Source organism: Prionailurus bengalensis, chromosome C2 (assembly GCF_016509475.1).
Source record: "Prionailurus bengalensis isolate Pbe53 chromosome C2, Fcat_Pben_1.1_paternal_pri, whole genome shotgun sequence".
Lineage (NCBI taxonomy): Eukaryota > Metazoa > Chordata > Mammalia > Carnivora > Felidae > Prionailurus > Prionailurus bengalensis.
The window spans coordinates 153,836,880-153,852,659 of NC_057350.1; the positions used below are offsets into that span (position 1 = coordinate 153,836,880).

The 15,780-nt window shown below is 49.0% G+C and overlaps 1 protein-coding gene and 1 pseudogene across 4 annotated transcripts in view; one reads left to right on the top strand and one right to left on the bottom strand.

Moving 5' to 3' along the window:
* CTDSPL (CTD small phosphatase like) overlaps nucleotides 1–15,780 on the bottom strand; it is a 120,650-nt gene that overhangs the window by 8,583 nt on the left and 96,287 nt on the right. For all 4 annotated transcript variants that reach the window (XM_043595754.1, XM_043595753.1, XM_043595756.1 and 1 more), the window contains 3 exons: nucleotides 12,100–12,201; nucleotides 6,536–6,592; nucleotides 3,013–3,105 (listed from right to left, as the gene is read on the bottom strand). In XM_043595754.1, the coding sequence (XP_043451689.1) occupies nucleotides 3,013–3,105; nucleotides 6,536–6,592; nucleotides 12,100–12,201 (252 nt within the window). The remainder of the gene's footprint in view (nucleotides 1–3,012; nucleotides 3,106–6,535; nucleotides 6,593–12,099; nucleotides 12,202–15,780) is intronic.
* LOC122492238 lies at nucleotides 8,442–10,190 on the top strand (annotated as a pseudogene).

Here is a 15,780-nt window from a genome sequence, read left to right on the forward strand (position 1 = left end):
CACTAGTTTTGTCACCGAACGAATGAGCAGACTCTGCATTTGGCTTGCGTGGCATGAGGCCGCACTGCCTCCTACACGTGCTCTCTGAGGAGCTGGGCCAGACCAGCACCAGCACGGGGACGGTGCCCAGACACCCACTTCTGTTTACTTGAAGCCCAGGAGGTTTTTTCCAACTTTGTTTTGCTTTTTCAGTGAGAGAGAGAGCGAGAGAGAGAGAAAGAGAGAGAGAGAGAGAGAGAGGGAGAAGGGGAAAGAGAGAATCCCAAGCAGGCTCTATGCTCAGTATAGAGCCTGATGCGGGGCTCAGTTCCACCATCCCGGGATCACGGCCTGAGCCGAAATCAAGAGTCAGAAACTCAACTGACTGAGTCACCCAGGTGCCCCGCAGAGCCCACGAGTTTTATGGGAGGGAGTGTGGGGCTCACCGTATTTGGCCTTCTCTCATGGCCTGGGGGATTTTCCCAAAGCAAGCTGAACCAGATAAAAAAAATAAAGAGGTCATCCCTGAGGGAAAATCTTCATAAATGAAGATGTCGAAAAGACGGGGTTCCCATTGAGTGGCTGGGGCTGGAAGTGAAAGAGAGGTGACAGCACAAAGACCAGCAACTCTGCCAGGGAGGCAGGAAGTGCCCGGAATGCACAGCAGCCCCCGGGGTGCAGAGAAATGCCAGCACGCTGCAGGATGTGGGGCTACGGGCAGCAGCTCTAACTCTGTGGCAATGTCCTCCTTTCCCCAGACACATCCCGAGGGGGCAGAGTCCAGGAGCAGGCCATTTCCTGCTGACCAGGCAGGCACTGCACTTTTCCGCTGGAAAGGGCAGTACCCACCGGTACTAGGAGGCTGACTCTAGGTGGAAATAGTGATTAATTTCTGCATAATTGTGAACACTGGCGGTGGCATACATCCTTCAAGAGAACGTCTGAGTCTGGGGGCTCCAGGCCTTAGAGGTAAATGTGGAGAACGTAAGCTTCATGAGGGCAGGGGCTTTGTCTCCTTTGTTCTCTGCCGTATCCCCAGTGCCCAGTACAGAGCCCGACACACAGGAGGTTCTAAGCAAGTATCTGTTGGGTGAACGAATCAAAAAGGAAACTTAGATGAGGAAACAGACATAGAAGGGCTCTGACATCAGCTCAGGGCTCCTGTGGGTTTCTGGGCTGTGGGCCAGGAGGTCCACGGCACCAATGGTGCTGGCTGGGAGCTGAGCCCAGAGCCAAGAACCGGGGAGCGCCCACCTGTCTGCAGAGCTTGTGCATCAGGGAGGAAAGGGCCGGAAGGCTGCACTTGGGAGCCGACTCAGCTGAGCCAGGCTGGAGTAGCAGTGAGGGAAGGGCTGGAGAGACAGGTGGAGGCGCAGGTGGGAGACGTCCAGGAAGAGACTGGACAAGGATGTTTAAGCGCTGGCGACTACTGCCGAGAAAGAGGGTTTCAATTTTGCCAGCTTCCCCCGCAAACGCCCTCCTAACCCCCACCCCCCCAATTCTTAATCTACCACACCGGTGCCATCTTCCTGTTTGTTATTTCTGCAGTTGTCACTTCAGGCTCCTCGGTGCCCCAGAGCCCCGCCGGGAGACCCGTCCACGCTACGGTTCGTCTTGGTGCCATTCATGGGAAAGAGCGCCCACTGGGGAAGATTATGTCTTCCCCGAGGCCATGCTCTTTTTAGTATGCCAAAGTGAGGCCTAGGTTTGGGATTCCCTTTCTACCGAGCTCATGCCCTAAGGCCTGCCAATGAGTCTGGCAGAACGTTGTGCAGGTGGGGCTCCCTCTCATCTCAGCCGTGACTGAGACATGATTCAGACCAGGAATGCCCCGTCTGGCAAAGCGGTATGTCTGGGCACCTGGGGTCAGAGTCCCCGGCACGCAGAGGAGAAGGGAGCCACCCCGAGCCAGGACATTGTAGGGGGTGGGGAAGGGGAGAGTCCTTGCAGCAGGTCTGGAGATGAGCAGATGGCTAACCTGCGCCCCACAAAGCTCATCTCTGCGGCCACTTCAGAGTCCCCAAGGTGCCCACGGGGACGCTGGTGGTGCCACCAACAAATGATGGCGCTGGCCCCATCAGAGTCAGGATTTGAGGGGTGGTCATGGCAAGGATCTCCTCCGAGGACTGGGGCCCGCCCTCTCCACCCGAGGCACAGCACCTCAGCACACCTGTGAAAGGGCAGACATAACCATACGGGGGTGGGGGTGGGGGTCGTCCTATGCACCTGCTACTTCCTTTAAACAGTGGGGAAGGGCAAAGAAACCACTCTCTTTGGTTAGAGCCAGTGTAGACGCTGGGTCAAAGATTCATACCAAGCTATAAGGCCAAAACATGTGAATTATTTTGTCATCATTAATAATTATGATAATTAAACCCTGAGCACCAGGAGACTTACCACGTGACAGTGCCCGCAGGGCATATGGAGCACAACAGGTGCTCCAGGAACGTTTGCTGAATGAGTCAAGCACGATGCTCTGCCCTTTACAAGTATTATTTCATTTGATCCAACCCATGTGGTAGAGGAAATCATCCCCAATTTCTAGAAGAAATGGAGTCAAGACAAGTGAAGTCACTTGTCCGAGATCACATGGCTCACTAGGGCAGTCAGAACCCTCCTGTGGCCCGTGCACGTGGCTAAGTCTTGGACACTTATCCTTCCCCAAACCTGTGTAAGCCAATGGAGGACGCAAAGGCTTGAGCCCCTAGCAGGGGTCTGCCAGTCAACAGCCGAGGGGCAGATGCCCTTTCCCAGTTACACGGGACACACTGATTTCCTGGTCTGTGGACATCCAGCTTGAGGCGGCTGCAGGCAGCAACTTCACGGAGCATTTGTTCCAAAGGCTCCCTGTCACCATGGTAATAACCCAGAAGCCTTTCAGGCTGGCGCTGTGCACGTGGTCTGCATCCATCCCATCTGGGGTGGGAAACTGTCACCATGGAAACAGCTTCCCACACCTTAACAGAGGGCTGCCTGGCAGACAGGGGGTCAGGGTGGAGGGGCTGGGGGAGCCCAGCTGGGAGCAGGACGTACCTTGGCCAAGCTGGCAGTAAAGAGCACACACTCAAAGAGCTGGCCCATCCTCTGGAGGAACTCATCCACGTGGGGCCGCTTCAGCACATACACCTGCAACGGCAGCAAACAGCAGGCTGGTCAGTCATGGCAGCTGCTGGGGTGGCCTGGGCCCAACACCCACGCAGGAAGAATTCCTTAAAAGGGAACTGCTTGCTGTCCCCAGCTCTATGGGTGGGGGGGACACCCCAACTGTATGAGGGCTACACAGTCAGATGCAGCACGTTAGGCCGCACACACACTCCTCAGACCGGGCTCCCGGTCTGAGTCTGGTGCACCCTCCTCTGAAGAGGGAAAGGGAAGCTGACCGCGGTACTGGGGGTCTTAGGGATTTTCAGAACCAGTAAGTAGAAGGGTTGGGCCGTGTTTGTGCGAAACGGCTCCCTCTCTCGCCCGTGTTTCTCGGTACGTGTTGTGGGTCAGGCCCTATGTGGACACAGGCTACGGCCCAGGGGCCGTCCATTCGGACGTCCAGGCCCGACCCAGTGTCTGGCAGCTCTGGGACAAGCGGCCACCTCGTACCCTCGACTGGAACACCTCTCTCGCCAGGAAGGCCTGGGGTGGGAGCGCAGGCCCAGCAAAGAGGCGAGAGGTGCCTTCCCTGTCAGTGTGGGAAGCCATCCACTTGACGCCACAAAGGTGACTCTACTTGAGCTCGGTACAGAAATAGACTTTGGGGGACGTGACGCCAGCCTACTCCCAGGGCCCCCATCAGGAGGGGCCTCCAGGCAGAGGGGGGCAAAGAAGAGGCTTTCCTGGAGTGGCTGGGTGGCTCTGTGCTCCTGACTGGGGAACCTGAACAAATCTGAGGAGACCAGGGAAATGGGAGACAAGGCGAAGCTGGTGAGAGAAGATAGGGAAGGTGGGAGGAGGGAAGAACTAATTAAAACTTGAATAAATTCCATGTGAAATTAGCCACTTCCCTAAAATAAATCAAACTTATTAAAATTCAATTCAGCTCATATTCACGGAGCCCCAGCTCTGTGCTCAGCCTGAAGAAGTTACAAAAATGAACAAAACACAGGCCTTGCCCTTGAAGAGCTCACAGTCTAGAGCAGATACAAATAAGAACAAATCAAAATGAGCATGCATATCCAAGTTGTAGTAGAGAGATAAATGAAGGACAATGAACTCCCCTCTCAAGGGGAAGGAATCACAGAAGGTAACATCTGGCCTGGGCCTTGCAGGATGAACGAGAGTTCACCAGGCGGGTAAGGATGAGAAGCAAGCTTCCAGGCAGAGGAAGCAGTAGGAACATGAGACCTGGCCTGAAAGTACCTGGGTGTGAGAGCAAGGCCAGAGCCCTCCGTGACCAGCCCTTTAGAGACGGGGGATAGACGAAGGGGCTAAAGAGGAAGTGTGAAAGGCAGGTCAGGGGGAGCACAGGTGAGGCCGTGAATGGCAGATGTCGCCAGCCGTCTATCCCACGGAGTCACAGAGGGGGGACGGGGCTCTGTACCACACAGGGGATGCGTGCATGGCAGAAGAATTCTGCACAGAGCCAGGACTCGGTGGGAAACTTGTGGCCCACTGAAAGACTGGGGTAAGCACGGTCTGTGGCCGCGGGTGGAGTGAAGGGCCAGAGGCCTGGCGGGGGTGCCAGCAGGGCTGTGAGGAGCTGGGAGGCTGGGCTGGGGCTGGGGCAGGGCTTGTGGCTGCAATAGCTCCAGGCCCCTACTCTGTCCATGAGGCTCCTCGGTGCCAGGGAATGGGTGCGGCCTGTGGTCCTCAGTCCCCTTGGGAATGCTGCTTGGAAAGCAAGCTTTGCTACATGCAGAGGGCAGGAGACTGATTTGGGAACTCTGGTGTTGGTGCCTCTGGCAGAGAGGAAGGTCCTGGGCCCGGATGCCGGCGTCCAGGCCCGCGTCCGCGTGCAAGTAACCAAGAATAGGCCCATCGGGACCTGCACAGCCTATCCTGGATTACTTGAACGAGGCCACGGCCTTCGCCAGGGCCTTGGTCCTCCTCTTGGCGCCTGTGGCTTCATTCCCTCAGGAGAGAGGGTTTCTGATCCCACCCCTGGGACCCTGGAGTATCTATCGCCATATGAATCACAGTACAGTCTGGAGGGAGGCTGGGGGAACCGGGGTGGCTCCTTTGAGAGTGGGCTGGCCGTCGCAGGTCAGGCCCTGAGGGTCATGCTCACAGTTGCAAGGTAAGAAGGAAGGATTAATTTCTCTCCTAATTCCTGCCATGCCAGTGGGCAGCCTCTCCTTTGTCTCCTTATTTTGTAGCAGAAGCCAAGGTAATAAATGAAGCCTTAACTGCTTCTCAGATGCTGAGTTAATTCAGTTGGTGCTTTTGCAAATGTTAAATGCCCAAGCGCCTGTCTTTTGGCTCCCTGCTGGCTTTTAAAAGCATGACATGTGGAGACACTAGAAATAAAGCTGCCTTTCCAAGGGCCAGCTTCCTGGCAAGACCTCCTGCCTGGGAAGGGAAGGGACCAGGGTATCAGGAAAAGAGCCATGGGCCAGGAGGCAAAAGACTGGAAGTCTCATTTGAATTCTTTCCATGATGTGACCTTGAACCAACCCTTTCTCTGGCCGAGCCTCAGTTTCTCCATCTGGACAACGACACGGTCGGACCAGCTGATTTCCAAGACATCAACTCTGACACCCTGTCCTCAAGGGCCAAGGAAACTACTGGTGTTGTTAAGGAAAGACATCCTGTTATGGCTCAAGCACCAAGAGAGATTTTCCTTCCTGGGATATAAACACAATCAGGCCAGAGGCTCTCCCTTTAAGACCCTGGGTCGACAAGAAGTGGGTCACACCATCCCCGTGGAAAACCTTACAAATCGCCCCTACTCCTCAACTTCCAAGGCTAGGAGTTTTCCCACAGTGTTCCAGTATGTTCATAAATGAAGCTATTCCTGGAGAAGCTTCATGCAGATAAGGGGAAAAAAAACCCATCAGAACAAAGATGCGTGCCAATTAACTAGGGCATCTTTATTCAAAGTTGTCTCCTGATCCAAAAACACACATCCTTTTGGTTGGGATTTTACTAAAGATCCACTGGAGAACATGATGTAGGAGTGACAGGATCAGTCTGGAGTGGCAGGTATTGGAAATTGACATCTCTTCCCGACATCCCACCAAAAGTGGGTACTTGTGGCATTTTCCTCTTGCCTGCTAGAAGAGTAGCCGAAAGCCATTACAGGAGGAAGTTAATTAGACCATCAAGATAGGCCAGTGGGGGATATGGAAACTTCTAAAAGTCCGAATCAAATCAAAGAACTATTCCAACTTGCAACCACATCTACTATCTACAAATGGATTATAGTTTCCCTTATACACTCGATATAAAGTAAATGCATCAGTGAAAAAAAGAAAGCAGGAAATCACTGTATTTATTTTACAAAGCTTGCTCCCTTTTGATTCGGTAATAAAAGTGTTGATGAAATGGGAATTTAGAATTAAGTTCATAGGAAACGTGATTACCAAAAAATGCTAATGGCAGCTCAGATTTAGCTTTGATTTCTTACCTGATGTATAGTTCCATCGATTTCAACCGGAACAATAAAATCAGCATTACTAATGGGCTAGAGAGAAAAGAAATTATAATTAATATATCCGAAAGAACAAAATAAAATTGGAAACTTTAGAAAGAATAAGGTTTGCCTGGACCAATGTTTTTATTATTGGAAAAAACAGCTAAACATATTTTTTTTTAATGTTTATTTATTTTTGAGAGAGGCAGAGAGAGAGAGAGCGAGCAAGCAGGCACGAGTGGGGGAGGAGCAGAGAGAGAGGGAGACACAGAATCCAAAGCAGGCTCCAGGCTCTGAGCTGTCAGCACAGAGCCCAACGTGGGGCTTGAACCCATGACCCGTGAGATCATGACCTGAACCGAAGTTGGACACTTAACCGACAGCCACCCGGCTGTCCCTGGAAAAAAGTTTTAGGTGAAGGATGTTGAAGTATGCTTTGATTCCTTAAAATAAGCACAAGCAGGAAAGCACATTTTTTTCTGTTCTGAATATCGTTAAACTTTCAGCATCTCGGTCCAACCTCTCTATCATCTCCCTGGCCTAAACAACAAAGGTAAGGCAGCCTGGCCAGAGAATGGGGCTCCTCAGAAACTCCAGTTCTCGCCTAGAGCCCTGCCACATGGTGTGGAACCAGTACTGGCCACCAGGGGGAGGAGGTGAGAGCCCAGTGGTCCCAGAGGACTTGCGACTTGGGGGGAAACTGATTTGTATTGGACCCATGGATGTAAGCTGCCCCGTGATGGGCTGCTGGGCAGGAGATGCTGAGCACAGGACACAAAGCAGGGCCACAGACGTGAGGTAAAATCCGAGGCCACAGGCCACGGCCTCGGCTCCTTTCCCTCTGGACCTTTGTTTCTCCTCTCTTCCACAGCTGCGGTAATGGGTCTGATGTGTGTGCCCATGGCTCCATCTGGTCCTGAGCAGCAGTGATTTCCGCCTTGCCTGGCACCGTCTCCTGCCCTGGGCAGTGGGGAGAGCCGGCCCACCCTGGATTGCTCTGTTCTAAGTAACACAATACCCAGCACAGCCACAAACTTAAGCCTATTTGAAATAAGTCTTTGACAATACTAATGATACTTAAAATGCAAACATGATTATTTCGGCAGTCCTCGTGTGAATCAATACCAGGTTTAACATGAAGTTCTAAATGGAAGTCCGCAAATGAGGTAGCAACTACTCCAATGAACAGGCCCAAGAGACTCAGAACACAAACCCCTGGGACAAATAGGAGAGAGACAGAGGGAAGACAGCACGTGTGCGGTGGCTATTGGGCAGGGGTGCGGACAGGGGTGTGCAGGGCAGAGTCTCTGGTCAGAATCTGAACTGGGGTCTGCTTTTATTAAGCCCATCATCATACATACATGCATTGTTCTTTGCTAAGTAAACAGAAAATACTAGATCACAGAACCATTGCTAAGCACTCAATAGAGTACCTGAAGCTTAAGATTACAGTTTATTCACTCTTGTGGTTGGAAGGCCACGGATGAGTTCAGTATTTTATAATTCCACAACCAAAATACAAAATCATGAAGGAAGAAACTCTAACAAGGCATTATTAGATTGCAAAATCATATTCCATAGAGTATATTAAAAGAGAACAGCTCAAATCAAGCCTCAGCCTCGGTTTCTTCTTACATGCTATGTAAAGGAGGCCATGCCAAGCCATGGTTCTTAACCTGGGTCTAAGAGGCTCTGTGTGAAACAGTTGTATGTTTACAGTTGTATGATCTCAAGAGAGGTCACAGCTTTCAGATTCTCCAAGGCCTCTGAAATGCCCCAGAACATTAAAAACTGTACAATAAAGGCAGTTGCCAGAGGGAAGGTGGGTGGAAGGATGGGTGAAATAGATAAAGGAGATTCAGAGCACACATACCTGGCCTTTGGCTCCCTGAGCAGCGCCATGGCAGTGGGCAAGAATAAGCACCTTGTGAAAGGTGGCAAAAAGGCAGCCACGAAGAAAGTGGTCGAACCATTTTCTAAGAAAGATTGGTAGGATGTGAAAGCACCAGCTACATTTAATATAAGAAATCCTGGAAAAACAGTAGTCACGAGGACTCAAGGAACCGAAATTGCATCTGATGGCCTCCAGGGTCGTGTTTTTGAAGTGAGCCCTGCTCATCTGCGGAATGATGAAGTTGCATTTAGAAAATTCAACCTAATTACTGAGGACGTTCAGGGCAAAAACTGCCAAACATCCATGGCATGGATCTTTCCTGTGACAAAGTGTGCTCCATGGTCAAAAAATGGCAGACTATGATTGAAACTCATATTGATGTCAAGACTACTGATAGTTACTTGCTTTGTCTGTTTTGTGTTGGTTTTGCTATTAAAAAAAAAAAAACAATCAGATTCAGAAGATCTCTTACACTCAGCACCAACAGGTCCGCCGAGTTCAGAAAAAGATGGTGGAAATCATGACCCGAGAGGTGCAAATGACTTGAAAGAACTGGTCAATAAATTGATTCCGGACAGCATCGGAAAAGACACAGAAAAGGCTTGTCAGTCTATTTATCCACCCCATGATGTCTTCATTAGAAAACTAAAAATGCTGGGGCACCTGGGTGGCTCAGTCGGTTAAGTGTCTGACTTTAGCTCGGGTCATGATCTCAGGTTTGTGAGTTCGGGCCCCGCATCGGGCTCCGTGCTGACAGCTCGGAGCCCGGAGACTGCTTCCGATTCTGTGTCTCCCTCTCTCTGCAACCCCTCCCTTGTTCGCACTCTCTCTCTCTCTCAAAACTAAATATTAAAAAAATTAAAAAAAAAAAAGAAAAGAAAAGTAAAAATGCCGAAGAAGCCCACGTTTGAATTGGAAAAGCTCATGAAGCTTCATGGTTTGAAGGTGGTAGTTCTGGAGAAGTTACTGGGGATGAGACCGGTGCTAACGTTGAATGAGCTGATGGGTAAGAGCCTGTAAGAATCTGTTTAAAATTCAGACATTTAATGGTGACAAATAAAAAATCTCCTTTGTGATGAAAAAGAAAGAGTACATGTATCTTGATGAGCACTGAGAAATGTATAGAATTGTTGAATCACTGTGTCGTGTACCTGAAACTAATATAACCCTGTATGTTAAGTATATTTGAATAGCGCCCCCCCACCCCCCGCCCCTACAATAAAGGATATTCTGCTTGCAAATATAGGCAAGCCAGGGAGGGAAGAAATGAAGAGACGCTGTTCACATCAGCTTCTGTATAATGCTCTTTGAGCAGGCCTTGGAGACATCAGGGGCTGTTAAGGTCCTGCCTTTGGAGTCAGGAACCCTCCATAGCCTCGGGCAGTCTGGTCAGCATTGCCCACACTCCCAGAGCCTGGGAGGAAGCTGTCCAGGCTGAAATGGCAAAGAACCCCTGCTCCAAAGGGCTCTCCTCCAGAGGCCTTTGAAAAGTCCTGAGCAACTTGCCCACAGGGGAGAAAAAGCTTCCAATGCTGTTGAGAGCTGAGCTGGGACATAAGGTCATGGCAACCAGGGGACCAATCCTGGAAGGGCCCTCAGGGTGCTGGGGAATGAGGTGGCACCTCCAGGCCCCAGTGGCCTGTCTCACTGCTACAGTACGTGTGTTACCTCCTCTACTCTCCCAAAGGACTCACGGACAACCGCCTGGCCTTGTCCTATCAAGGAAGGCTTCTGTTTAGTGAGAAGCAGGCATAAGGAAGGATGTTTCTGACAGAAAGTTCTTCCGGTAAATTTGATGGCTCTTCCAACGTCCCCCGCAATGGCCAGGGAATGACTGGTTCACGTGAGACACCCCCCACGCCCCCCAACCATGGAGGGTGCCTTCTTCATATCTCTCTGCAAAGTAAGGGGTGTCACGGGTTGGGGTACAAGGAGGAATGGGATCAAACTGGCCAGTGAGAGTGGAGCAGCTCATCTCCAGAAGCGCCCCAAGAAAAATAGGACCAGGACCCTACTTCTTCCTTCCAACACACAGATACCCTATTTTTAAGCTTCTTCATCATTTGCCTCTATCTATCCATCTTCCTTCCTTCCTTCCTTCTCTCTCTCCCTCCCTCCCTTCTTTCTCTCCCTCCCTTCCTCCCTCCCTCCTTTCTTTCTTTTTCTTTCTTTCTTTCTTTCTTTCTTTCTTTCTTTCTTTCTTTCTTTCTTTCCTTTCTCTCTCTTTTCTTCTCTTTTCTCTTTTCTTTTCTTTTCTCTTCTTTTCTTTTCTTTCAGTAGGCTTTACACTGGGCCTGAACTCACAACCCTGAAATCAAGACACGAGCTGAGACCAAGAGTTGTATGCTTAACTGACTGAGCCACCCAGGCACCCCTCATCATTTGCCTCCTTAAAAAAAATTTTTTTTTTTGATGTTTATTTATTTTTGAGAGAGAGAGAGAGAGTGACAGAGGACAAGCAGGGAAGGGGCAGAGAGAGGGAGACACAGAATCGGAAGCAGGCTCTAGGCTCTGAGCTCTCAGCACAGAGCCTGACGTGGGGCTCGAACTCACAAACCGGGAGATCGTGACCTGAGCTGAAGTCAGACGCTTAGCCTACTGAGCTATCCAGGTGCCATGTCATCTGCCTCTTTAAAAATTTTTTTAAAATTTATTATTAAGAGACAGAGAGACACAGAGTGTGAGCAGGGGAGGGGCAGAGAGAGGGGGAGACACAGAATCCGAAGCAGGCCCCAGGCCCCGAGCTGTCAGCATAGAGCCCGACGCGGGGTTCGAACCCACAAACCGCGAGATCATGACCCAAGCCGAAGTCGGTCGCCTGACCGACTGAGCCACCCAGGCGTCCCTCATTTGCATCTTTTAAAAAACCTGTCTCATTTCAAAAAACGGAGAGATGGTTCATGAAGTCATTTCTGAATGGCGTAGCCACAGCCATTTCCCCACGGAGGCCCTTTGGTAATTTGTAACTTGTGCTGGCATTCTGGCAGGGAGGGGATGGAGAGAGGAACGAGGTAGACACGAGACCGAGACCGTCCGATGCTCCCTGTGACATCGCTGCAGCCCCGCCCCCTTCAGGAGGGAAGTCATACGGTGGACGGATCCTCATTCAGCTATGAAGCTTGTAAAAAAAAAAAAAAAAAAGCCCAGCTACCTCCCATCATGAAAAAGCTCACAACAAATGGCTGAGCCTGCTCGGAGGCCGTAACTCTGGAAGTCTTCTTCAGGGTTGGACATCTTTCAAAAATTGGTCTGGGGAAACTTCCAAGACAGCAGGTTGCTTGACAGTTTTAACAGTGCCTCCCCTGCCCCTTCCAATAAGACACACAGCACTCTAGCTACCTTCACAAACACACCGTGGTGTCCTGGGGCACTGGCACATTGATCGCCTTTTGCCATCCGAGAAGTATTTCTGCAGGGGTTGGAGGGCTGGAAAACTCAAACCTCACAGGTAAGAATGGGGTCTCGGTGACACCAGCAGCCCAGCATTTCCCACCAAACTAAGTAGCTAGTATTTAACTACTCGAGTTAATGTTCACCGGAGGTGATAAGCAACTATTACTGGGATTTCTTCACGAACAGTGATGTCATCCTTTCTATTTTTCCTTTTCCAACACACTGTGGCCAAAATCACAAAGGTTATGGATTGCTTTTTATGTTGATTTACCTTAAATGAACTGTGCACCAATGTTTCATCTAAATCAATGACCACACATTTCTTTCCATAGTCAAGCACCGTCGCCTCTGGAAGGAGGTATTTAGCTGGTGGCTAAAGTGAAAAAAAAAAATCAGTATTATTACCTTTATGTAGAAGACATACCAACCAATCAATCCCCTTATCGCCGTATCATGTTGTCAGCGAGGTTACAAATGAGATCAGACATGTAAATGCCTGATTCAGCACATCATGGGAGGTTATTAAAAACAGTAGGACTACATAGTTTACAACTGAAGTTTTAATAAATGATGTGCCGTTATCTGAATGGCTATTGGAGGGCCTCAGTTTTGGAACCAGACAAGTCAGGGTGTGAGTATCAGATCTGTCTCTTCTTGGCTGTGAATTGGGATAGTACTACCTGCCATGGAAGGCTGTTGCTCTCAGCTGTAACTGGTAAAATGCCCGGTGTTCTGCCTGGTATATACATGTGGCTACTGTTATTATTAAAATGGGCTACACAAAATAAATACTCAATTATATTAGCTATTCTAACTACACAGGCCCATTTCCTGGGGATCGTTTTTGTCTGAAGTTCCCTGTGGTATAGAAGTACATTTTACAGCCATACTGGAACCGTAGTGGTTTTTTGCTGGTTTGTTTTAACGACCACAATTTTCAGAAACTTGAAGAGGACCTATGGTCCACCAGCAAAGCGCAATCCAAAAGGACTTCCAATAATAGAAAACAGAAATAAAAGTGGTCCAGGTACAGGGCCCTGACTTGTGTCCACCCCACTGCAGTACTGAGTGAAGGTAGCACTTACCCCTTGGATCCTTAGTCTCTGGAGGTTATACTTTAATCCACATGGTGTTTGTGGATCAGAAAACCTATTTATGTCTTTGTAGTAGCTGACTCTAATCTTGTGGTAAAGAGGTTGTAAAGAGTTAATAAGCTGCTGGATATCGGCAGCCAAAGTCATTCGTGATTTAGAGTTTTATTTCTTTGGGTTTTGCCTCATTCTAGAAGTGATTCCAAGTACTTTAGTTTACTTTGTGGCATATTCCGTACCCAATGTTAACCAGCTAATTTTCTCTCCTGGAAGAAGGTCAAACTCTGTTCAATATTTAATGCAAAACAAAACACACACAAAAAAACTGTGTCCCTAGCCACTGAAGAACAGAAAATTTAGCTTATCAAAACAAACCCCAAAACAAAACAAGAAAACAATGAAATCAAGAAGTATTCCCTTTTGAATGGATTATCTCCTTTTTTGGAGGAGGGGAGACGGGAGGTTACAGTGAATATTAGTCAAGATCCAGGGTTAATTTTGGACTTTAGCTGGTTCACTAGTGAACGGAACACAGGAAGTCAACCGGGTAGGTCAATTTGCAAGCGTGACGATCAACTGGTCTAGGGCTGAGTGGTGATTCTAATTCGATAGGGGCTCTCTCCAGTGGGCGTTTCCTCCTGTCCAACATCATCTAGAAGAAAAAGCCTTCACGTCCTCCCAACTCCCTTGGCTCTAATTAAAGTTCACCAAGCAGTAGCACCGGGAGGAGATGCACCTTGGACATGGGACATGGGATTCAGGGTCCTAAAAAGGATACTGTCTTTCACTATATATCAGCAAGCAAGCAGGGTGCTAGAAACATTACAATAAACTCGCAACAAGAAGTTTTGTATTCAGTGTTTCAAAAAGGCAGAATATGGTGAGCTCTGTAAGTGAACATAATAAAGAGGGTTTGAGCTATTTCTGTTGTTTGGGCCATAGCAGAAAGCATGCTTGTGACCAGAATAAAATTTAATTTCTTATCACACGATTATGTAATAAAAACACATTCTCATTGTAAAGAATACAGACACGTAAGAGACAACTATTTCCTTTTCCCTGCTCCCCATTCCTCTCCCGGGTGCCTCTCTTTTCAGTTCGGTGCATGTCTGTCCAGTCTCTATGCATTTATATACTAAAACAACATTTAAACTTTATGTAATTGCTCGCCTGGGAAATAAGGCTCCAGGGATGGAAATGATTCCATCCCTAGCAGATCTGAAAACGTCAAAGATCCGCCAAAAGCGGCTCAGTTATTTTCCGGACCTGAGAATAAAAATTACTTTCTGAGCATATTTAACCCACACTTTGCAAGCACTCTCTGAGTTAACAGGACAGAAAAGACCTCAGGTACTACTGGAAGAGAGAGAAGAGGGAGAAGAGAGAGAAGAGGGAGGAGGGTGAGACTCCTCATAAGTAAGCTACTGATTTAGCATTTGTGCTGCAGAGAACAAGGCGGGGCTGGGGACAATGGGTAAGGAGGGTTCCATTAACCCTCAGCCCCGCGTCCTAAACACACACAGCTTCTCTGAGAGCTTGGCTTTAGATTAATGCAAATTCCTCAGACCACTGGTAAAAATTCTTCTGGACAGCTGTGTCCTTGGAACACGCAAGGACACTATATAGTTGCAATAGTGCTTTGGTACTTCAATTGATCTGTTCAGGTGATGCTTGAATTATTAACTAAAAACGTCCTGGGGCAAATTTTCTCCCAGGCCATCAGAAAACTGGAGAACAAGAGAGACACCAGTTACATCAAGAAGAGCCTTTTCATACAAACCTCTTGCTCCAAAGTACACGGAGGACACTGCCAGGGGGATGGAGAGGGTGAGGGTAGGGAGCAAAAATGTGGGCGGGGGCAGGGGGGGGGGAAGGAACCTTGGTTTGCCCTCTAAGATCTAGGAAGGGCATTCATTCCAGTTCTCTTCCTGGGAGAAGATCTGGAATTTTCCAACCTCGGTAGTGAACGGGCAGCCATGAATAGTTAACTCTCAGGTTCCCGGGGCACCCATCCCACTAACCCTCACAGGTCTTAGAGGCGGAAACGTTCTTGGCACACTAGATTGGGGTTTCTGCACATAAGAGTCCCAGGCTCACAGTCTGCACACTGTGCTCCCCAAGCCTCAGAGCTGAGGGCAGAGATCTCAGGGCTTCTGCAGGAGGAGGCGAAGGAAACTCTAGACCATTTTTAATCATAATCGTTGTTCTGCCGATAGGTTCTCCATAAGGTTTGGTGGGAAAAAAGTACACTGCTGTTTACTAACAGGCTTAGGCACACAGAGCAGAAATGTAATTGCTAGAAAACTCATTTCTCCTCTTATTCTCCTCTCGCACCGTCGTGACTCAGCTACACTGTCAACCTTGCACCGTGAGCACCGTGAGCATCGAGAGTGAGATTCCTCCAAGAGCAGCAATGGGAGGAATCGGGTCACAGCCCCAGTCACATTCCGCATTCCTTGCTGGGGCCAAAGCATTTGAACTCTCACCTTCGGCCAAGGCCACCCAAACTTCAGGGGATTCTAAAGCTGGCCCTCTGCTTCTTTTCCTTATCCTTTACTACCTGACTTTTATTATTGGATAGCCCACGAGGCTTCCAATAAGATGTGTGGAGGGCCCCAAATCCCCGCTGACGGCTGGGCAACAAACGTTACTAAGCGGAATGTTGTAACATCAAGTCCAGATAAAAATGTCATTTTCAACAGGTGTACAAAAAGATGGATTAATCAATAAATAGTGTCGAGACATGTGACTTGCCACTCGGAAAAGGCAATAAAGCCGGATCACTACTTAACGCCTTACCCCAACGTGAATTCCAGATGGATCGCAGATTTAAGTGTAGAGATAAAACCATTAAAACGCTA